The sequence below is a fragment of the Drosophila bipectinata genome, chromosome XL (assembly GCF_030179905.1).
Source record: "Drosophila bipectinata strain 14024-0381.07 chromosome XL, DbipHiC1v2, whole genome shotgun sequence".
NCBI classification, from domain to species: Eukaryota; Metazoa; Arthropoda; class Insecta; order Diptera; family Drosophilidae; genus Drosophila; species Drosophila bipectinata.
Window position 1 is genome coordinate 10,718,208 of NC_091734.1, and position 24,530 is coordinate 10,742,737.

The following is a 24,530-nucleotide window of genomic DNA, read 5'->3' on the forward strand; positions in this document are numbered from 1 at the left end:
ATATAATATCCATAGGATGTAGATCTCTTATATGAGGCTTACTTTTGAAATGATTATATAGAGTTATATCATATGATGTAATAAATACCATTATATATATATCATCTGGCAACTATAGGCCTATACTAGACCAAAAGACAAGCAAGAATTATATGCCTTATAAAGGACTTTCTACTACTGACTACGGCAAGAGTAAGTCTTATAAAAGGTACCTATTTGAAATGATTATTAGAAATACAAAGGTCACAATCAATACCCGGTACACATGTTTACGAAAGAGATATATCTTTTTTCTTTAATTATCTTTTGAACCATCTTTATAATATAACGAGAATGATTCTAAATGATATCATATAGGAAATACATAAATTTAAGATTAAAGTTAAAAGAAGCTTCTTATAGAAGGTATAAAAGAGATATATAATCGAAATAATGATAAAGGAACCCAATTTTTATATAAAAGCCCTTCTAATCCTACTACTAAAGTTTAGAACTCTACTACTTTCTACTCTTTATGTAAAAATTGTGGACCTATGGACCTCTATAAATCTATGGACCTCTACTATGTATGTTAGACCCTATAGAATATATATAAAAAAGAGTTTAAAAACCCTTTTAAGAAGTACATATTTGAAATAATATGAAAAAACGGATTTTACTATAAATACCCGGTACTTGGGTTAGCCAACGATATATGTATATCAAGATGAATATTTTCTATTAATGTTTTAGAACCTATGGGTGGTAAAGTAGACCCCTTATAAGAGGCGTCTATTAGAAGCCACAACTTTGATCTATAAATCCCCTTTATTTTCTTATAGTGTAGAGCAATGATGTTTTTCTTTTTCGTTTTTTGGTAAATCGCTGATGTTTATTCCTACTTTGTTTATCGATATAAATATTGGCAACTTTTTCACATTTCGACCTGGCACGTAACAGCGTCACAGACAGTCAGCCGTAAGCACAAGTCACGGGCTGGGTCTCGGGCTTCGGTTTCGGCACCCACCCACCTACCTACCTATCTAGCACTCCCTACACCGCCCAGTTGCACCACCCGGAGGCTAAGCTTTCGGTCCACAAATCCACTTAGCTGCTAATTGGCGGCAAATCAGCTGGCCAAAGCCTGTTTCTTCTGTTTTCTTCTCGAATCTAGAGACTCTATCTCTATCTGTATCTGTATCTGTAGCTGTGTATCTGTATATCTGCGTATCTGTTTTCCTGTGTCTTTGTATCTTCTAAGCCAGCAATCGCATCACGTGCATTCTCGTCCAGTATCTGTTTTTTATTTCCCTCTCCAGATATATATATATTCCTGTTGTGTGTTTGTTTCTGTCCAAATCCATTTGAGGAAAGAGCTGGGCTGGGCTTTGCTTTTATTTTGTTGCCTCTGTCCTGTCCTGTCCTGGCTTTAAAGCTCCAAACCGGAAAAATCAGAAGGTCCGAGAACAGGGAGGAGACCGAGAGGGCTACGTGGTCGCGGCTTTTGGGCGCCTGGGTTTTGTTGCCTGGCTGGCTGTTGGGCTGTTGGGATGGTGGGTTTTGTGGTCACTTTTTGGCCGTCTGTGATGGTCGTAAAAAATACCCCAGAGATGTCGAAGGCATGTTGCAAATTTCAAGCTCAACTCAGAGCCCTTGACGGCAAAAAAAAAAACAAGAAACACATAAAAGAAAGATACATACACTTCGTCTCAAGACCTCTAGATATATTATCTGCGTATTTCTTTCAAGCAATCTTTTCAACTCAATCTAGTGGAATTTTTGAAGCACAAGTTCGAGACCCCAACCAGCTGCATCCAATCCCTCTATCACTTGCACGCACTCTCCAAAAATTCCAGCTTTTTCCCGAGGAAGACTTTTCCTTTTTCTTTTCTTTTTCTTTTTTGCATTTTCTTTTTTTTTTTTTAAATAAAAGTTTGCGTTTTAGCTTTAGCCAGATTTATGTTTTCCTGCTTGCGTTTGCAGAATTGTTTTCGGAAGTTTTTTGTGCAGCATCACGGCACACTACCTCCCCCCCCACACACTCACACCCCCCCGGAGAAACTTTCTAAAAAGATGTAACAACAAAAAAAAAAGGGGGAAATATAGCTAGAAGGAGAATATGCTTAGTAGCCTCTTGACCCTCGACCTCTGACTTTGACACTGACTCTCTCTTGCGGGCCTGATTAGCTGTCGAGTCCTTGAAACTATATGGTGTATATAGTACCTTCCCAATTAAAAGCCCAAGCCCAATTAGAGGTCCTGTACCAGGGCCAGGTATGAGCCACTTTCACCTTCACCCTTGGCCGTCCAATTAGCCGGGCGGCCGATACTCCAGATACTCGCTCGTGTAGTTTATGTTTTATTCGATTTTGGGCCCCCAAGGGGAATATCGCATCGAACACGGCATCGGACATCATTAGCCGGGCGGTGGTGTGTCTAAGATTTAAGGACCTCCGGCCCGCAGGCAGATGAGGTGGCCTGAAAGGAGTCTTAGGCATCTCGAGGACTGCCATTGAGTTGGGTGCCAAGTGAGGTGGAGGCGAGGTGGAGGTAACAAGAGGTCCTTCAGTCGAGAGGACCAAACAACAAGATGTCATATCATCTCCGAATGGTTACTCTCATTACGGCGACTTTTGTTTCTCCCTTTGTCCTTTTGGCCATTTCTTGTTCTTGTTTGTGGCTTTCTTTTCCTCTCACCCTCTTTGTTGTCTTTGTCTACCTCTCCCTGGCTCCCTCTCCCCTGGAGCCCGCATTAATCAAAGGTCTTTGGGTTAATGTCTTCCAGTTGCCAGCTGACGGGGTGATATCTTTATAAGCACACCGGAGGTGGTGCGAATAGAGCGGGGATTTTAGTTGAATATTATACTGGAAACTGTAATAATAGGTTTCAGGTGGGTTTTGGGGGAAGAAGTCTGGTTTTCATGGGGAGTATGTGATACCTGGTACTCCTGGTATTTAAACTTTATACCTGGTATTTAAATTTTAAAGTCCTTTGAAAATATATAAAAGATACCCGGTACTTCTATAACTTTTAAAACTATAATATCATGTCTTATATGATACCCGGTACTTATCCTTTACTTCTTATAAAGGAGAAATGTACAGAGACACCATATTCATATAATATTCAGTACCCGGTACTTCTTATACTTCAATACACTATAATATTACGAATTATATGATACCCGGTACTCATTTTTATAGAATCTATGGGTTAGAATACCTAGTTCTATAATTTGAAGATAAACTTTATCTGTAAAGTCTTTAAAATATATTTCATATGTGAAATATTCTTTTATAACACTCTTCTAAGATAGATATGCGATACCCAGTACTTCTTACGGAGTTATTTTAACACCCCAATAGTACCAATAATATTGGTAAGAATTATAGGAATTATTTATAATATTGAAAGTAGTAAGATACCAGGTACTTTTTAAGGTCTTTTAATGAAAGATACCTCATCCAGAAAATCATATTTTAAAAGAAGATCAAACTAGGTCCTTTATTGAAAGGAATTACTCAACTCCCATAGAACCCTAATAGATCGAGCTCTCCCTAAAAGATCCTAAAAGTGGATCCTACTGATATACCCCTTGCTGTAACACCCCAAGCCCTGTAGTTGGACCCTACTAAGCGCCCGTTAATGACGCAATTTCCGCAAAACGTAACACCGCAAAAGCTCGAGCCCTTTGACAACCTTCGAGGGTCAGTGGCGATGGCCAACTCGGTGTAGTTTCGTTCTTACGGCTAATTAGCTTAGCGCATTTAAGCGGCCCGTTCATCGCTCATTTCTAAGGCATCCCCCTTAGTCCCATGCCTGGTATCATCTCTCCTTCTGGAGCAACGAGCAGTCAATAAATAAAATGGGGGTTACACCACTGCTTCCTGGAGGAGGAGCAGAAGGAGGAGGATGAGTTCTTCACCGACAAGCCACAACAACAGCTCTCCGGCGTAATCAAGAAGGTTGCCAGTGGGCGTGCCAGTAACCCTTTTATATATTTTTTTTTTTTTTTGGTATTTTTGGCAGACAATTCCGAGCCATTACACTGAGAAATGTGACACGATTTGAATAACATTTAAAATACATATCTTGTTCGGATTGCGATTGGGATTTGGAGTTCCCCCAAGTTGGAGGGGTTGGGGGTTGGGCTTCCTTGATGGATCTTGCCATTTTCCAGGGCCTGTCGTGTCCGTGTCTTAGGCTGTTGTGTTTTTCCTTTTCGTGCTTTGTAGCTTTGTCTAAATTGCGTAAATTATTGGCATATGTTGTCTTCGCAGTCCTGTCGAGGCAATGAAACATTTTTTAACCCTTTCCCGGCCAGTCCCGACCCAGCCCGGCACACACAGACATGGCATTGCTGGCATTGGCAGGAAGGAGGAAGGAGGTAGATGTCGGCCTGGCATTTTCATTCTATTCCGCTGGCCCTTTTCTGCCCCTGTCTGGCTGCCAGTTGCCTGTCATTTATCCCCACTTTGGGTTCAGTTTCGACTTGGACTTGCCATTCCCCATCCAACTTTTCTCTTTTTTGTTTTTTTTTTTTATCATTTATGGCCGTCGTTCTTTGGCTTTTTATGTTCGCTATTTCGCGAAGTAGAACAATAGCCAGAGTCCCGGTACCGAGTCTCCTACTTCATCTTCATGTGCTTTTTGTTACTCCAGACTGTCCTTCACTATCCCCCCCTCTATACCCTGCACTCGTCCAATGGAGTATCCTTTCGGTATCCTTTCGCCCGCGCTACTTTATTGTCTTGCCAAAAGAAATAGACTTTTAATATACTTGGCCATTCAGAGCACAGAGCACCACCAGAGCCCACCAACCAATGCCAACAAAAAGGACTCGCTGCGAGAGTGGCTGCGAGTGTGGCAATATTAGGTGGCAATTCTGCCAGTTCATTGACTTTGCCACAACAATAGTTTGAAGTTTGTCTGCCAAAATATGAAGGAACTTGGACCAGCCTGGAACTTGGACCATTACCCCAGTAGGCATTGACGTTAGAGTCTCAGATTGTAGCCCCGTTTCCCACTCCCAGGCACCAAACTCCTTTTTTTGGACCCAAAACCAATTCAAAATTTTGCAAAAAGTATACCCAGACCCAGATCCATGATAGCCATCCGAGCGAACGAGGATTCCCACTAGACCAGACCCACGAGAACCTCCTGCTCAGGACTCCAAGATGGCCGAGAAGAAACTGAAAGCCAGCCCCAGCACTTCCAGTTCGCGGCGATCCACGAGTCCGAAGTCGGTCACCGCCAGCTCGAGGTCGGCCACCGCCAGCCCGAATCCGGCTGCCCGACAGGACCGACAGGCCCGGCAGGAGCGGCAGGAGCAGAACAATGCCACGTTCGCCCGGCTGTTCGCCACGCTGGAGGGCGAGCAGCGGAAGCTCAAGGAGCTGGAGGCCCGCCGGATGAAGCTCACCGAGGAGATGCGGAAGCTGCGCGCCCTCCTCCTCAAGGAGAACGAGAGGCTGAAGATTGTGGTGGCCCCGCTTGCTAATCCTCCGGTGGTGGCCAGTACTAGTGCCAGTGCCAAGCCAGATGCCCTGAAGAAGCCTCCTGCCACGCCCGGGGTGCCTCAGCCCACGCCCAGTCCAGCGCCCAACCGCACACCCACTCCGAATGTCCCGCCACCCACTCCCAGTCCGGTGATGGCTCCTTCCCCGCCGCCAGTTCTGGCCAGCAACGTCCGGGCGCTGCCCTCGATCCTGAAGAAGACCACCAGCACCGTGACGGCTGTGGTGGAGACTGGAGGCCCCAAGGCGGTGGCCATCGGCTCCAGACCCCGGGCCAGCAGTGCGGGAACTATGCAGAGGAAGGCCAAGACTTCCGGCCGGGGAATGCTGAAGAGGAGGAACAACAAGGTCAAGAACAGGCGGTCGCCACGTAAGTGTGTTGTAGAGCTCTACACAGGAGCCTCTCTAACAGAAGCCCATCCCTTCCAGAAAACTTCGACTCGAAACGCGAAGAACTCATCCCGTTGGACGAGGATGCCTCGGCCATGTCGAGCACCCTGGAGACCCTCGAGAACCGGCGGTCCTACACGAACATCGAAGCTCCCCGCGAGGATCTCGACGAGGTGCTCGTCTCCCTGCCGGCCCTGTTCACCTTCATAGACGCCCAGCTGGAGCAGGAGCCACCACTCTTCGAGGCAGACACCGAGGGTCAGGAGAGTCCGGAGGACCACTACAAGCCGGATGCCAAGTCACTGTTGGAGGAGCTCCTGGGAGAGCAGGAGGCTCCGCCCTCTACGGTGGTGGAGACCCAAGCTCTGAACCTGGTGGAGCTGGCAGGGATATCGATAGAATCGCCAGAGGCGGAGGGCATGTCCATAGAGGCCACTTTGGGGCCAGAGATATCGATAGCCACACAGGAATTGGTGGAACTATCGTTTGAAAGGCCTGCCTCAGTGGACGTGTGGATAGAAGCACCAGAGTCGGCAGGGATATCGATGATAGCAGAGGGCTTGGAGGTTACAGAGGAATCTAAGCAACAAGCCTCCGAAGAGGTCCTCTAGGTTTCAGCTGAGGGCTTTTCTTTGGGTTCCTACACCCGAAATGCGTAGAATTATCGATAGAAGATACTGCAGTGCATGATTTATCGATAGAATCCCCGAAGTAGGTAGAATTATCGCTTACAGCACCTGAATCAGTGAAAATATCGATAGACATGCCGGAGGTTACCAAGTCCTCGGAGGTTACAAAGGAATCTAAAAAGCTGAGGACTTCCTTGGCTTCGTACTTCCGGAATTTGTAGAACTATAAGCGATAGAAGCGACTGATTCTATATCGATAGAATCTTTCGAATTGCTAGAACTATCGCTACAAAGGTTACAAAGGAATCTAATAAGAATTAGGACCTCTAGGCCTCAACTAAGGACTTCCCTTGCTTTCTAGACCTCTCCTTCCTAGGTCTCTAGGTCTGAATTTCCATAAAAATTGAACAAATATGAAAATACACGACCGAACCACTCGCAGTGCTGAGTCCTAATTGGGAGTTGTGTTGTGGAAGCCGCCAGGGCATGTAACTCATTATTTTCTCTAAAAAAAAACAAGTCGAGAAAGGACTCGGTTCCATAAAGTCAAAGAACCCAATTTACTGGCCCAGACCACACAACTGAATCCATCAAAATTCTGGCAAAATATTTACTGGCCCTCCTGGCCATGCTCCTGGAGGTTGGGAGAAGGGGCAGGCTCAACCTTAACATGGCCCGGCTCGTGTCTGTATTTTTTTTCCCAGCCCCTTGTTGTCCTTTATTCAATTTTCTGACCCTTGGAGGCCTTGGAGTTGGGAGTGGGGTAGCGTTACTACTCCCGACATCCATTTCAAAACAAATTAGTTGCCAACTGTCCGAAACAAATGTTGTCTAACGAGCAAAATCGAGTTGTCTCATAAGAATACCCATCAACTACAATGCCATCTATACCATCTCCCGTATATCTGGGATATGTGTCACCCGCTGTCCTGGTGTCCTGCTGTCCTGCTGTCCTGGAGCTCTATTCCACATAAATCTCTTTTTATAAATGTGTATATTTGTTTGTCCAGAAATGATGGGAAAACGAAGCAAAGCTCAGCATTTCAATCACCGACCAGGGCGGAGAATGAGAGAATGTTTGCCAGGATATGATTGGACTCTGGGTCAAGAGGTTACTCTGCCATATTTTCTTGGTCTTGGTCTTGGCATGGGGGGGGGGGTTCCTTCCTTCGCTGGCCTCTCCCTGCACTTGAAGTTGGAGGATGGAGAAAAAATATAAAAACCAAACTTGCAAGTCAAACTGAACTCTAAACTGAAACTCAACTAAGCCAAACCGAACCGAAAAACTAAACAAGTTTCTGGGCTACCTGACCCCCCCACACGAGTACACAAATTACGTATACGACTGGGTGGTTGGGTGGTTGGGTTGGTGGTGCAATTTTCGTTACTGTTGTTGTTTGTTTTCAAGTAGGTCATTAGAGAGGCCTTCCTGCAGTCGGGCAGGCAGTCCACCATCTGCTCCGCCAGCCACTTGAATTATTAAATTCTCCAGCCCCCAGGGGGAGGGCACTGCATATATCCTTATGGCAGTAGTACAATCCAGGACTTACCTAAAAAAAAATAGTAAATAAATATTTATTGTAATTTTTTTTGTTAAAACATTTAAATTATTAGACTTTGACATTCAAGCTTGAATAGATGGGAATATAATGGTATCTGAAAACTGTAGAAACCACTCTCTCTCTCTCTCTGCTGAACAATTCTAGTACTACCCTCCGGCCTGCTAGTCCCATAAAAAGTAATTGGAATTTTCATTTAATATAAAAGCGGAGCGAACACAGCCAGCGGAACACAATCTAACCCACTTCGCAGTTTTGCAATGGTAAAACCAAAAACTATGCATATAAACGGGGCCACTGATGTCCTTACCATCCAACCACCCATCCACCCAAAGGATACAATGTAGCCAGTGGAGCATCCTCTCATATGGATATGTGTAGTATCCCCCATACAGGCTCGGCTCGCTGCTCATAAAACTCACTCAAGTAAAAGTACGAATGGTTTTCGATATGAAATGCATGAAACTGACAGCAAAACATATTGCGCCGCCACTGCCGAAAACCCTCCCCTCCTACCCTCCTGCCACGCCCACACCACCACACTGCCCACTGCTTCCAACTTTTCTCTTTTTTTTTTTATTATTATTTGTCCAAGCCACTACAAAAATAATGTACTATTTATATTTATTTTGGTTTTTTGTCGGAGCTTCGAAACTAAAAGGGTTTCGAGGGCTTTTGTTGGAAGTTTTCAAGAAAAGTTGTGGCGATTTTTAATGAAATATAGATTATATTGGAGATCATTGTGTATCATATTATATATCATTATTTTAAATCATACTATATCATTCTATAGCAGTGCTATCCTATATATCATTGCCATTTTCCATCCTATATCATTATATATATTTTTATATATATATTTATATATATTTATATTTCATTCATTTCCATTTTTTTCACTCATTCTTGTTCATTCTTTATCATTCTTAATCATTCATTTATTCTAAGTATTGAGTCATTTTATATTCTTTATCATTCTATATCATTTAATATCAATCTATACCATACTTCTTCATTATACATCATACTGCATAAAGCATTTCATATAATATTTGTTATATGATATTCATCCTTCATCATTCTATATTATTCTTTATCAATATTTAACTTTTTATATTATTCTACATCATATTTTATCATTTCACATCATTCTGTATAACTCAATATCATTCTAAATCTTTAATTATCATTCAAATTCAATCTTGCTTTATTTCAAGGCATATAATTTTTCATCATTCTGTATCATTCTGTATCATTCTCTATCATTCTTTATCCTTGTATCAATTTTGGTGATTGTAAATAAATAGACATGAAACTAAAGCTTACATAATACTTTATTCTATATCTTTCTTTATGATTCTTTCTCATTATTTACCATTCAATATTCTTCTACATAGTTCCATGTTTCACTCCACATCATTCTTAATTATTCTATATCGTTTTCTATCCTTGAATGAACTCTGAAGGTTATACCTAAAGCATATATCAATTAAAGTTAATATTCTACCTCATTTATCCTCATATATAACTTTATATCATTCTTTATTATTCTATATCATTCTAAATAAATCTTTTTAGTTGTCTGATAATTATATTTCATTCTTTATCATTCTATTTTGAATACTTTTTACTTTTAGAGAATATTTATACCCGGTACTTCTGTTTCTCAAAGATAATTATACTTCTTTAGATACTTTCTTTAATTTTTTTAAAAATCTCCTTGAACTCTGGCTATTACTTCATAAAATGACTTATAATTTCTTCTAAAATTATATCAACTCTATATTTTTTTTCTCTGTGTACTAGGACCGTTGTATCAGTTGGCTGACTGTTGGTTACCACTTGGCCGTTGTTGCTCCTCTTACTCGTCCCGGACCCGCTCCTCGTTCTCGTCCTCGTCCTCGAAGCTCTTCCATCTGTCTGCTCTCGTTAGCTGTTTGCAGCCCCTCCACCCCCTCGGGCATTGTTGTGGGCTATATCCCACCCCCCACTATATACATATATATATATGCATTTGTATACAATCTATATATATATATATATAATATATCTGCAGAGAGAACTCTGCACCTCTCGCCTGTCTATTTATTCAGATATGAAAATGCATATTGTACACTCGACTCAACTCGACTCGACTCACGCCGCTTTATATGGGACATTTCTTTATCATCCGCACCCCTCCCTCCATCTGGATGGCCATTCTGGTTCCTTCTTCTCCATTTTTTTTCCCCCCCTTCTTTAAAAATGTGTAACTCTGTATGCCACATATGTGTGGCAGGATGGATGCAAAAAGGCGAAAAAAGCTACCAAATAAGGGGCAGGAGCAGGAGCTACTCATCGAGGCGTGCGTTTATTGCAATTGTGTTCCAGTTTCTTGCGTTTGAATTGCCGATGATTGCGAATGGAGGTAAAAAATACAAAAAAATTGCATAAAAAAAGCAAACAAAGCAACACCTTAAGGTGACGTTTGTAAAATGAAACCTTTATGAAAGGGTGTTTCATTGTTATTTCCTCCATAAAAGCCATTGGCTTTTAATTACTGCTAGTATCTGACAGTTAAGATGGGAGATATGGCCGGGATTTGTTGTAATTGTAATTGGTACTTGTAGGGTGTTATAGGGGGTATTGTTTATGGAAGGTATTTCAAAGGATCTTTATGAAAGTATGACTCTATGTGTACTTTTTTAGATCCTGTTTTAGATATCATGTGTTCTCAGTACCTTTTATTTTTAAGCTTCTTAAATGTCTTCTAAAATGTATACTTTTTAATCTCATTTGAGAAGTAAGAGATGGACGGGGTACCGGGTATAAATACTATTGATAAACCCGAATTAAACTACCTCTTAAAGTAACCTTCTTTATTTAAAAGATGAAGATATTATATCAAATATTAGTCAATCAGAACATCTTAATTAATAAACTAAGTACTAAGTAGCGTCTATAAATACTATTACCAATAATTAAATACCAAATAAATAAATACCAAAAAATAATCCCCATTGTTTCTAAAGATTAGACCTCCAAGAATCGAGATTTCTACAGTGAATCCAAGCCTCTTACTTACCAAACTTAATTTAAAACCCAAAAGTAAACCAAGTACTTCCAAGAAACTCCTATCTGGATGAGTATTTGCTGAAAGACCCTTATCTTATCCACCCCAAGACCTGGTCCATTAATCCCACCTACAAACGTACCTCCTCTTGTTAAAATAATCCCAGAATATGTCTTTAATCTGTTGACCCGATAATTAAATTCCCAATTTGTGGCAAAAATGTTGTCCAGAAATTCAAGTGCTAATTATGAATGCGAGAGAGTCTGCAGTTGCCAGTTTGATGGGCACTTGATTTAATTACAGGTATTTATTGCAGAGCTATGATACGATATGATATAATAGTTACCTGCTAGAATGATTCGGCTCGTGGGCAAAGGGCTCTGCGTAGATGTTGCGAACGGGGGGCACGCGGCGGGGCAGGGGCGGTGGCACCGGATTGTAGCCATCCATGATGGTATCACAATCGGAGTACTTCATCGATTTCATAGTCATTTTGTGTGTGTGTTCACTGTACCGGCACTATATATATATCGACTCTGCACTCGGGCGTTGCAATGGCAAAGTGTCGTGTTTTATGGATAATATGGATTATTATTTATATTTTTAATTGCCTTCTTTTTTTCAGCACAACTCGACGCTTTTAATTATTATTGTTTATAATAAATCAGTGACAAGTATATTTATTTATTTAGCGACTCATCTGCACCCTGTTCAAGTCGTGGCCAGGGGCAGGACGGCCCGGAGGGGGCCTTGGTGGCATATCGCCACCCACAGCAGGATATTTCTGCCTTCGATCGAATGGAAATCTTGTAAGGAGGAACTCCTCTCCTCTTCCTTGGCTTTGGGATCTCTCTTTTTTTTGTTATCGATTTTTATCGATTATTTATCGGTTTTCGTTGTGTTTTCTACGTAGTCTTCATGGCTTGTTATCGATATATTGGATCTATTTAAAGGAAAGAAGTTTATAAAATTAATGGATGTTGCTTTTTGAAGACAACAACCTTGTGACCTTTCGTTACGCTTTACTTGTATCCTTTTTTTTGGGTTTTTAGTATTTTGTTAGTATTTTATTTCACAGTATTTGGCATCCTTGAACCAAATCCTCCCAATTTCCGTATCCCTAATCCTGATAACTCCAACTGGCCTCTGGTCTGGAACTTGTACATCGATTTGCCCAATTGCTGGCCAAAAAAAAAAAGAAAAATAATTCCTGGCTTTCAAATAACTGAAAACTGGTTTTTCGGCCAGCATGCCAGCTAGCCAGCCAGCCAGCCATGCCCCAAACTGGCCAGGGCAAACAATCAGAATAAGTGTGGATTCCATTTCTGGTATCTGCCAGTTTGTAGTCTCATGTCCGACCAAGCCCATGCCCATCCAATGCCCCAACATATTTGTTACACTCTTGGTCCGGTCTGCGAGGAAAAGCTTCAACTACACTTTTTATCCGATTGGAGGGAGTGTGTACGGTGTGTGTGTTTGTGTGTATCGGCTCTAATCACAAAATCCCACCCATGATGTGAGCAGACAAAATATTCAAAGTTATCGTGTAATATTGGAAAAACACTCAACGGTGAAAGAAAGAAAGAAAGGAGGGGGGCGGATGGGCGCCAATGCCAAACAATTTCGAATGTAATCCGTTATTGTGGTGTAGAGATCGAAATGTATCTGTGGGATACAGTGCAGCACGAGTTGGGTTAATGTGGCATATCTTTGGGATTTTCATCTCAAATTAAATTTATGATATGGCACAAAAATTGAATAACACCAAACCGAACCCATGGTGTTGGGGCATGGGTGCCGGCACGAAGTAAATCAAAATCAATCAAAAGGGTCTGGTATGGTATGGATGGTCTGCTCTGCTCTGCTCTGGTCTGGAGTGATGGTACAATACAGGAGGAGTCGGTAACAGAAATAAATAAGGCTGGATGGGATGGCTGGGTGGCTGGCTATCCAAAGAGCCGGCCAGACACCTCAAATGAACCGCAACGGCAACTGCAATTCACAATCAGATGCAGATACAAGTGCAAGAAACTGAAAAAAAATACTACAAAAATTAAAAAAGCCAAGAAATAAAAATACCTTAAAATACCTACTTCCCAGACATTTTCATACATATTTCAAAACAAAAACTAACCTCAAAAAAAGATTATTTTTTGAAATGTTTGACTTTCTAACCAAAATTTCTTCAAGTGGCCAACTTTAGAGGCAAACAGTTGCAGATACCAAAGCGTCTCGACCACAAAATGGTCAATTCCTTGCTGCATTTGCATATCGATGAATAGTTCGATACACAGATACTCAGATAGATGCTTAGATACATAGATACACTGATACAATGGCCAATGTATCTATCCAGGCAAAATTCCCATTAATCAAATATTGGCCGCTGCCGCTGCCACTGCTGCTTGATTTTCGGTAGGCGTTTTAGCCCCGGCCAATGACCAGTGGGCGTGGCACATTAATTAACACAACCAACGCAATGAACTAGCACATTCCGTGCCAGCGAAGCGCAAAACTCCAGCAAGGAGATCCGGCATTCGCATCATTCGTCATTGGAAGCTAATGAAATATTTTCAATCATAAACGAAAATAATTTCACGTTCATTAAGGGGGCCACAACAAAGAACTTCGAGATAACAAAAAAATGGACAAACAATATCCCCCCAACCGAATCGAATAATCGAATGTAATCGAATAATTGCTGGCTGACAACAAAAGGCAGAAACATGGGGCGGAAAAGAGCCGAAAAGTGTTGAAATGAAATCATTTTCGATGACAGATGGCAGATACACAAGTTTTGGATAAATAAAACGATGCTTATTTAAGACTACAATCGATAAATATCGATAGTTTATAAGAAAGTTTAAAAAGCCCATCAAAAACAAATTCCCAAAGCCCCAAATAGTATCATTTTTTGATGACAGATGGCAGACATTCCCTTTTTAAATAAATAAAATGATTAAAATCCATAACTACAACCGATAACTACCGATAAGTTAAAAAATAACACCAATGAAAATTTCCCAAAGCTACAAAACGAATTTTTTCAATGAAAGATATCTGAAATACCATTTAAAATAAACAAAATGGATTACAATCCCAGACTTTAATCGATAACTATCGATAAGATGAACAAAGAACACCAAAAACAAATTCCCAAAGCCCCTACTATCTGGACATCATCTCCGAAAAATGTTCATATATGTTTTTCTGGAAAATCCCGAAACATTCCTATGATTGATCCCGCTGGCGTGGCCGGCTGCCCGCCTCTCCCTCCCTATGGTATGCTCCTATGGATGAGTTCTCGGAAATCTTTCTCTATTTTTTCCCTGCTGCTGCCCCAAAACGCATCGCTTCGATGCTACCAAATCTACTATACTGGCTGGCAGCTCAAGATTTACTGGCCCCTGGCACGAAACATAGCCCGCCCTCCGCCTCTATCCCGAGTGTTGCTCCTCTCCAGAAATCCGACAATCCAGCCATCCAGCCATCCGACCATCTTCCAGCTGAGCTTGTCTGGCAGCGCATTAATCTCCGAGGCGGCTACCAAGTTCGCTGCACTCCGCGAGCGGCCTACGCGAAAAATGCAGCGCGAAAAAGGGGCAGCCACAGAGGAGGAGGGCGACAGATGGGCGGAGGGGCTAGTGTTACATCTAAGAGGGTCTTACACTTGAAGAAAAATTTGTGGAAAGTATTTGAGATTTTATAATAGGGTTGTGGGGACTAGAATTTTGGTTCTGAAAGTCTGTCACAAAGCCCTCCCTCCTCGTATACCTATTTTCATCCAAAACTTTTCATTAAACCCCTCTTTTTTTCTCAGTGTTGGTTATTTTTTTTGAGAGGAGCGGCTATGCTTGTAGCATGCACTGCTCCTTAAAGATTTTTTTTTATCGTTTTTTTAGTGCAAACCCCGCCCCACCGCCCGCGCCACCTCCACGCCCCCTCCTGCTGGCCCGTCCCTTTCCCGAAAATGCTACCAAACGAGTTCGCAGCAAGTTGCTGTCGAATCCAACAACAACAACAAAAAATTGCAAAAAACAACGACAAGTTTCCAGGTTTTCGTTAAAAAAAAAATACAAGAAATATAAAAAAACAGACCAAGACCGAGGCTGGAACTGGGACTGGGACTTTAAGCCAAGACTGCGACTTGGACTTGCAACGAAACGAAACGGACCATTGAGCATTGGGGATTGTGTGTGGATTGGGCAGAACTGGTTTTCGTCACAAAACTCAAAAAAACTAAAACGAAAAAAAAGAATCAGAAACCACCAAACCTGCCTCCATCCCTCCACTTCTTTTTTCTTTCAACTTGAGTTGAAATGTCAACGAGTAAGTGTAATTAAAATTGATTTTATTTTTTAACGAACATTGAACATGTTGCTTTTGAGACAATTAAATGGCGTTGTATTTGAATTCCCCACTAGATTGGTTATAGAATGGGAGCTATAGTGGATATGGCTGTTTAGGAGTGTCGGTTCTCTCATTGTTTAGTTTTTATTATGAATATAAAGCTGTATACCAAGTTTCAGATCAATATCATGAACATAAGTAGAGTTATGCATAGGACATGGTTAGATATATGAGATCTATATGGGGAATAGCTTGCATTCTTGCTTTTTATGCATTTTATAATAAATATAAAGCTGTATACCAAGTTTCAGATCAATATCTACTATATAAGTAGAGTTATGCATAGAACATATCATGATACTAGCTATGCAACCATCCTATTCCTCTTAAAAGGTATAAATCAACAACAAGCACTATTTTAAAAGCCTTTAAGAAGTTTCAGGCTTCTACCTCTAAAAACAGCAGAGTTATCATAGGTTATTTTAAGATATATGGGATCTATATAGGAAATAGCTATCGGATAGATATAACATTTGCTTTATATAGTTTTTATAATAAATATAATGCTATATACCAAAATTCAGATCAATAGCTTTAACCCTTGTAGAGTTATGGTTAAGAGATGTTTAACTATATGGGATCTTTATAGGATATATCAACCTAATCGTGTTGGTTCTTTCTTTCTACATTTGTTAACAAAATTAAGCCTATATACCAAAATTCAGACCAATAGCTTCCACAAAAGTAGAATTATGGATAAGACATGTTTATATATATGGGATCTGTATGGGATATATCAACCTAATCGTTTTGGTTCTTTCTTTCTATGGATTTTAAAAAAAATTTTAAGCCTGCATACCAAAAGTCAGAGCAATAGCTCCAACCCTTGTCGAGTTATGCCTGGGCCACATCATGTTTATGACTCCAACCTCCAGCTCGAGTTGAAATGTCATCGCCAAGTGTAATTAAAATTGATTTTATTTCTTTACGAACATTGAACATAAAACAATTAAATGGCGTCGCCTTCGAACTCTTCTCCCTCCCAGACTATTTATAGAATAATGGGGTACATGGGGGATAGCTGGGGGAAAGAAAAGTTGTGTTGGTTTTAAACATTTGCCACAAATGTCAAAAATAATCATGATGGCCAACACGGCATTCCGTTTGACATCCATTCACAGTCCCCCCCTCCCCCTCTATTCGAGAGGCAAGGGTTGCCCAACAACATTTTTATGATCGCTGCTCCAGAATCCAGAATCCAGATCCGAAATCCAAAAATGTTTCCAGTTTTTACGAGTGGGAAGTGCGTGCCACAAAGAACACAAGGCAGAGGGGCATGGGGCAGAGGGGCAGGAGAGGGCATGGGCCCATGGGCCAGTTCATATAAAATATGCTTTTCCAATTAGCGTTTATTTGGTTTTTCATTCTCTGTTTTATGTTTGTTCAGATAAACAACCAAAAGAAACCCAAACACAACCAAACAACACACACAGCTACAAGCCCCAGAATAATTAAGGCGGGCACTCGGGTGTAGAAAACAGGGGGGAGGTGCCACAAAAAAAAAAACAAGAAAGGAAAGCTAACTTCGGGCAGAGCCGAAGTTTATATACCCTTGCAGTTAAAACCGGATATATATCGCAAACATCGGATATAGTTGGCCGATCCTTATGGCAATAGGAATATGTAATCCAATTTTTTACATTACAAAATCTAAAAAAAGTCCCTAACTTCTATCTTCAAAAATACGAAAGTTGATATTTCTACCAAGTACCATTTCCGATCGTTCAGTTGTATGGCAGCTATAGGATATAGTCGGCCGATCCTTACGAAATTTGGCATGTCGTATTATTTTGCCAAAAATAGCTCTCACCTAAAATTTGAACTCTCTAACTTTAAAAACACCAAAGTTATACCATTTCCGATCAATCAGTTATATGGCAGCTATAGGATATAGTCGGCCGATCCGGGCCGTTCCGACTTATATACTGCGTGCAAAGGAAAGAAGGGTGTGTGCAAAGTTTCAAGACGATAGCTTTAAAACTGAGAGACTAGTTCGCGTAGAAACAGACAGACGGACAGACAGACGGACAGACAGACGGACAGACGGACAGACGGACATGCTCATATCAACTCAGGAGGTGATCCTGATCAAGAATATATATACTTTATAGGGTCGGAGATGTCTCCTTCACTGCGTTGCACACTTTTGACCAAAATTATAATACCCTCTGCAAGGGTATAAAAAGGGGGGGCGGCACAATAGCTGGGGTAAGACTGCTCGTCGAGACCACTTCGATTTTTGGGGCCAAAGCTAATTGGCCAAAAGCCATCGGTGGCGAGTGTCAAACAGATCATGAGCCATCAAAACAGCTGCCCCGAATTCTTCCCACATTTTCTTCACATTTTTCCAAGAAGAACCAGCGAAAGCTCTTGTCACGATCGTTCGCCTTATGGTTTATGGAATTGGAGATCAATCCATTGGATTTCCTTCATTTCCCAAAAAGAAATCCGAAGAGATACGAGAAGCACTTGAAACGATCAGAGTTCAGAGATGCCAAAAGTGCCGAGAGACATTTTATTCTGATGGCTCGGTCATTGGAAATGATTAATTTTATGCAATTGTTTGATCTTTTTGGGAAGGGGGCTATGAGAGGGGCTCTCGAGAAGTTTAAGACTTTTAGAGAAGGGTTATCATCAGTTATGGTTAGTTATAGGGGCTGTGTACAGCTTTAATCTTCAGGATGGCTTTCTTTTTTGCTTTATATAGTTTTTATAATAAATATATAGGTCTATACCAAAATTCAGCTCAGAACCTCCATCGCCAACAGAGTTATGGATAGGACACGTCAGGTTTATGGCTCTAAAAACCAACTTGTTATATTTATAAGCCATATATATTCTAAAACCAATCACCATCAACAAAAGAAGGCCTCTCAAGAAGTTTCAGGCCTTTACTTCCACAAACACCCCAGTTATCATGAGTTTTTATTAGATCTAAGGGATCTACATAGGTTATAGCTAACCGATAGCTTTCATTCTTGCTTTATACACTTTTTATATTAAATATAAGAGTGTATCCCAAATTTCAGCTTAGAACCTCCAACACTAACAGAGTTACAGATAGAACATATCATGTTTTTCATCTCCAAACATCAACCTCTTCCTTTTACAAACTTTACAAAACCATAAACCCCCCATCCCTGAGCTGATAATTTTTTGTGGGCTATTAAAAGTTATTTAGAGATGCCTTGAAGGAGTACCCCAGCTTCGGCGATCCTCAATGGAAATGACGCACATGATCGCCCAGAAAGTTGAGGTGCCTCCAGCCCCAACTCCTTCTGCTCCTCCTACCCCTCAGATACCCTTGAAACTCCCCCTGTTCTGGAGGCAGTCTCACATAAATTAACGCCCCTGTCATAAGTGTGTGTGTGTGTGTTTGTGTTCAAGGTCTGGTCTCCGTCTCCGTCTCCTTTCGGATCGTGGGGCTATAATATGCATATGCATATAGTATTCTGTAAACCGCACGCACGCGTCCCAGCGACCTCAGCAGTGGTGAGTCTGCCTTTTCCCCCCTTTTTTCCGATTTTGTGTTTTTGTTTAAATATTTTGCGTGCCTCGAGATGTTGCAACAACAATTGCAGCAGGGAGTCGAGGCATTTATTTGTCTTGAAAGTTTTATTGCTTTTAGATTTATGGGCTGTGTGGCATGGTCCTGTTCTGATGATCATGTCAGAGAGGGCGAGTGTTCACACCTACGTTATTAAGAGACAGAATATACTGTATCTGTATCTGTATCTGTTGGATCGATTATGAAGTAGAGTTCTTGGAAGGTCCTTGGAAGAAAGCATCAAATGGAAAAAGCTTTTTTTTTCGTTTTATTACAAAAAATCTTAATAACAAAGAGAGAAAAGTGCACACACATAAGCTGGCATAGACATCATAAAAAAGTTAAGCTCCAGATACAAAGATACTGAGACACAAAGATACAAAGATACACACAAACACACATACAGGACAGAGACAGCTCACACAACAAAAGAGCAATTTGTTATTTAATGAAACTGAAAATGAAATAAACTCGCAAGGCAAAAAGCCAGAGCCATGCACAGCAGAATGTATCTGTAAGATGAAAGCATTAACGCACAGAATGCTAATATCTTATGCACACACACACACACACGTAGATACTTTGGGGCGCTTCTGGGGAATTACAGCGGCCTATGAACCGAAACCGAAGCCGAAGCCGAAACTCCATCCCAAATGCTGGTCTCGAATCTGTCGTGTCTTTGATTATTATCTCGCGGATACACGCTCGTAAAATCCAGCTCACACACACACAGAGAGATACAAAATGTATCTGTAGGAGAAAAAACCGAAAACAAAGTTAAGCTACGAGAGTAGGGAGGGAGGGAGGGAGGGAGGGATAAGTGAAAAATGTTGTTTAATACTTTTCTTTTTTTTTTGTCATTTTTTTTTTTTTTTTATGTTCGGTGGTTACCTTTCTTATAGAGGTTATATATTCCCAGACAATTAAGTACTAGATACTCAAGTATCTCACAATTGCAAGTCTCGGGCCATGCTGATGTTGTAACTCAACGCATCTATCAATGATTCCCATCGATTTCGAGCTAATTTCCACTTCCTCCTTGGCTGTCACTGGCTCCCACTCCTCACCGACTGACTGACTGACTGACTGACAGCTTGTTAAGGAAAGAGTTGGGTCTCGAATACCCCATCTGCCCCATCGGCCGATCTGCCCACACGAGGCCAAGCCCCGAGTGATGATGATCGCTGGAACCCTTTTCTTTTGTTTCCCAAAAACCTCCACCCACACACTGAGTCTGCACTGAGAGAAAGGTAGACTAGAGTCTGATAGTTTCACGGTCGCCATAAACTTGAAGTTTCTCTCACTGCAGGCAGTTAACATTTATTTGTCGCTTCAGCGGGCACAGAAATTGGATGAATTCGATGTCTCTCGAAGACTGTTAGGGGTCTTTAATTCCAAAAGTGTTGCGCTTCAGTGGTCTCTCTTCCTCCAGCCTGTATAACTGGCCTCCAGAAAATCTTAATCGCGATCTGTGTATCTGTATCTGCATATCCATCGACAACCGCCGCCTGCAAAACATTTTACACTCAATAAAGGCGTCAAGAGGGCCATAATAATTATCGCAGACACCCCAAAAGAGTCCAAGCCATAACTGAGACTCGGCTAATGAAAAAGTATCTTCGTAGCAGGTGCCGGGTGTGGCAATTAGCCGGCCAATGCACTCTAAGATGGCATGAATGAACTGATGCCGATGCCGCTGCAGTTGGCCAGAAGAACTCACAACTTTGGCTGACAAGCGGGAGACAAACGTGCAACAATAATTGGCACACGGCCAGATATTCCAAGTCCCATTGATGAAAACCAGGCACATGCAGATGGCACACACTATCTGCCAGATACACAATCCTCAAACTCAAACTCATTCGCGTTTAATTTTAGATTCTTGAATTTCCGCCGCATCCAGTGAGTTCGTTTTTTTTAATGACCCTCTTCTTCTTGCCTCTCATGCCGAGAGTATCTGAGAAATTTTTACAAAATAGAAATGCGAGCATCAGATATTTTGTCGACTTCCGCTCGTAATCACCAATTAGTAATGCCACACTGACAAATGCGCCGAAAAAGTCCTCTCGGTCTGATGTATTATTTCTAATAAATTGCCGCCCGGCCCGAATGGCCTAAAAACTTGGGTCACACTTTCGTCATTAGTCAGTCGAACGGACCAGAGATACTAAATTCAAATGAAATGTCAAGATACTCCTCCACCTCCTCCTACAGATAGCACTTTGCGGATTGTCAAATCGAAGTATAGCCATTCCCTGGGGACCAATTCACTCGCTACGGTCATAAAAATGTATCTGTGTATCTGTGTATCTGAAGAATTAAGATGTTTATGCGTGAAAGATATAAGAATATTGACTTTTAATATTGTTGACTTTTAAGACTTGAATTCTATTCCCGATTTCCCAGCCACGCATAAACATTCGATTGCAAAACTTTGGCCATTTTCGCTCCATTTGGTCGCCTCCTTTCGGGGTTTCGCACTCCACTTGCTCCGCCCCACCAGCTGACCAATCAATAGATGTTGTTCTCCCTTTAAAGGAGGGGGGGTTCTCACACAAAAATAGGAAAAAGAAAAAAGATCAAAGACGAAGAACGCCTGGGAACTGAGCTCAAGTGTGCCGAAGGAAGGGGGGAGGCCGCTCTCGTCGCTTTGATTTCTCGAGTGGATGAGAGGATGAGGATGAGATACTGGGTGGGTGTTGTAGTACCGCCCCTCCCCCCCTCTCTTGGCACCCAAATTGGCCACCATGGCTGACATTTCATTGGGTTTTTAAATGCGCGGCGTTCTAGTTTCACTTTCGCCGATTAACCCACGCACTTTTCGGCCCGTTTGTTGTTGCGGCTTGTTGGGATTATTCTTCTTCGAAAACTAACCAGCCACACCGCTTTATAAATTAATGAATTGTCGGGATGGTTCGAAGAAAAGTTTCGATTTTGTCGAAAAGTGTGTTGCGGTCTCGAATAATGCCACAAAAAAGAGATAGAGATTCAAATGGAAAGACAGAGGCAATTCGGTTTTCGGTTTTCGGGTTTTCTGGTTTTCGGTTTTCTGGCTTTTTGGCAACAAAAACTAAACACAACACACTGATATCCAAACACTCAATGGAAATTAAAGCAATTTCCTGTAGCTATCTTGAGATGCCAAATTAAAATACAAGCAGATACTCTATTTGCAAGCTGCCATTCGGGGTAATCCAACAGATACACAGATACACACAGCTACATAGATACACGCACTGTCAGTAGCTGTAGCTGTATCTGCTAGGACCGCCATTCATAGATATTTAATTAGCAGAGTGCCGGGTGTTAGAGGGGGACGGACAAGGCGGCAAATGCCTGGGAGCGAGCAGGACAGCTGGCTTGTAAATTGGCTATAATCTTAAACCGAATCTGGGGCACTGAGAGAAAATGGTGGGGAAAGTATTAAAGGGTATGGGTTTATGGCTAAAGGAGGGAAGAGCTCTGGTGGGTGTTTGTTTTGAGAAGCAAGGCTGTAGGATACCTGGTACTTATATATCTTATAGATATTCTTTAAATGTATCTCATAGATATGTTGTTATGGAGCTTCCTTTCCACTTTTCCTTCTATTCTAATACCCTTCCTTCTCTTATAAAGACCTTCCCCAAGAAAATAGCTTCAAAAAATAGGACTGCGATACCCGGTACTAGTTCTTATAGACAAAGCTAGCTTATAGCCTTACAGATAAGCTTTTAGATATAGCCTTAGTACCTTTTCAATTTAATAAATATAATGGATGCTATTACGATTCTTATAGATACTATAGGAAACCCGATACTTTTTCCTATAGTTATTCTTTAGTTATATTATATATAGATATTCTATAATATTATGGGTATTATTATGCTTCTTATACAGACTTTGCAAAGAAAAGTGCTTCAAAAACAAGGTACTAACTCGGTACTATCTCTTATTGTTATTCTACAAAAGTTATTCCAGTTATTCCTATAGTTATTTTTTAAAACCTAAAGAAATAGAATAATTTTTTTTTATTCTTAAAGTCTTCTTACTTTGTATCTTTGAAGGATTCTCTATATTATATATATATTTGTCATATACCAGTACCATTTCTTATAGTTCTTCTGAGGAAGGGAAGTAGTGCTATCTAGCCCAAGACTATAGGCTACATGATACCCAGTATGCACTATCCTTATATACCCTTTACCACACCCTTTAGTAACTCCCCCATCTAGACACCTTTCTTCCTTGAATCTCTTCAGAAAAACAAACCAATCTCCCTCTTTTTCAAACCTCTCTCATAAAAATATTCTCCTTAAAGAAAAGTCCTCAATATTTCTCTCAGTGCACACTTGCAGCACTCTGCAGAAGCTGAAGCCGAACAGTGTCATCCGCAAAACCGAAAAACGTCAAGAGACGGCAGCGACAACAAAGTAAATGAAGATGAGCACTTCCTGCAACAAAAGGCGGCAAGACGGTGGAGGGGTGCTGCTTGCCTATCAAGAGGGGAGCGGGGGGGAGGCAAGAGACCGAGGCTGGGGCACACACGAAACATTTTTAATCGAGTGCAACGCCATGAATGAGCAGAAGTTGAATCGGAATCAGAATCAGAATCCGAAGAGGCGGCCCGGACCGGCCCGGCCCGGCCTGGCAGCCAGTGTGCTGCTTCACCCATTTGTTTGTTTAAACTCTCAGATACAAAGATACATACATACAGATACAGATATACACACACACACTGCGGCAGATACATTCGCGGTTTTGTATCTTTTATACGAATGAGTTAAATGCTATGCTCGAGTTGAGTGAGTGATGCATCCCAGGGCGCATCCGTAAGATAAACAGGCGCAGCACGCAACGTTTAACTTTTCATTTGCAGCCAGCATATGTATCTTTGTATCTTTAACTGTGCGTATGCAGTGCGGTCTCTTCACAGGCAAAGGTCACGGACATGCTCCGTTGCACATCCGTATGCTAGCCCGTGCCGGCGAAAAAAAAAATTAAAGAAATCATTAAAAATATTTAAGGAATGCCACCACCATGGAGATATAATATTATTTTGGAAAAGGGTCGAAAACTTTTGTGGGCCGAAAGTTTTGTATCTTTTCGATTGAGATTCGGGATTCGAATTCGGGCCAAGTCAAGATAAATGAAAGCTGAAGGCTGTGGAGAAGAACCCTTCCCAATTTCCAAATGATTTAACTTTGAAGACTCCCTCGCCAGCCACTTGGAATGAATGTGCGTCTGATGTGGCAGCATCTACGCCACTACTTATCCCATCAAAGCGATTTGGATTTGGATTCCATCTTTAGTTTAGTTCTCCTCCTCTTCAGAGCTTCTCCTCGGAGCTTCTCCTCAATTCGGGCACTAAGCTCTGAGCTTGCAATTGAAGCCAATTGAAGCTAATCATTGGCTATTTAAATACGGGGACAACAAAGCACTGAACCCAAAGTCTAGACACGGATAGATCC

At 41.5% G+C, this 24,530-nt stretch overlaps 2 protein-coding genes across 6 annotated transcripts in view; one reads left to right on the plus strand and one right to left on the minus strand.

Moving 5' to 3' along the window:
* Positions 1-24,530, minus strand: part of Ten-a (tenascin accessory) — a 163,677-nt gene that overhangs the window by 111,261 nt on the left and 27,886 nt on the right. For 3 of the 5 annotated variants that reach the window (XM_070283055.1, XM_070283054.1, XM_043210103.2), the window contains one exon: positions 11,473-12,069. The exons of the other annotated variants lie outside the window; for them this stretch is intronic. In XM_070283055.1, the coding sequence (XP_070139156.1) occupies positions 11,473-11,618 (146 nt within the window). In that variant the 5' untranslated portion in view covers positions 11,619-12,069. The remainder of the gene's footprint in view (positions 1-11,472; positions 12,070-24,530) is intronic. 5 annotated transcript variants of the gene reach the window in all.
* LOC138926350 (uncharacterized) lies at positions 4,954-6,956 on the plus strand. Its single transcript, XM_070280124.1, has 2 exons — positions 4,954-5,866; positions 5,926-6,956. The coding sequence occupies exons 1-2, from the start codon at positions 5,158-5,160 to the stop codon at positions 6,495-6,497; spliced, it is 1,281 nt and encodes a 426-aa protein (XP_070136225.1). The 5' UTR covers positions 4,954-5,157; the 3' UTR covers positions 6,498-6,956.

Bases quoted from the DNA above. Each gene is read 5' to 3' on its own strand.
- LOC138926350 (XM_070280124.1), top strand. From the start codon at position 5,158: ATGGCCGAGAAGAAACTGAAAGCCAGCCCCAGCACTTCCAGTTCGCGG. The intron at 5,867-5,925 runs GTAAGTGTGTTG...CATCCCTTCCAG, and splicing joins CAAGAACAGGCGGTCGCCAC to AAAACTTCGACTCGAAACGC.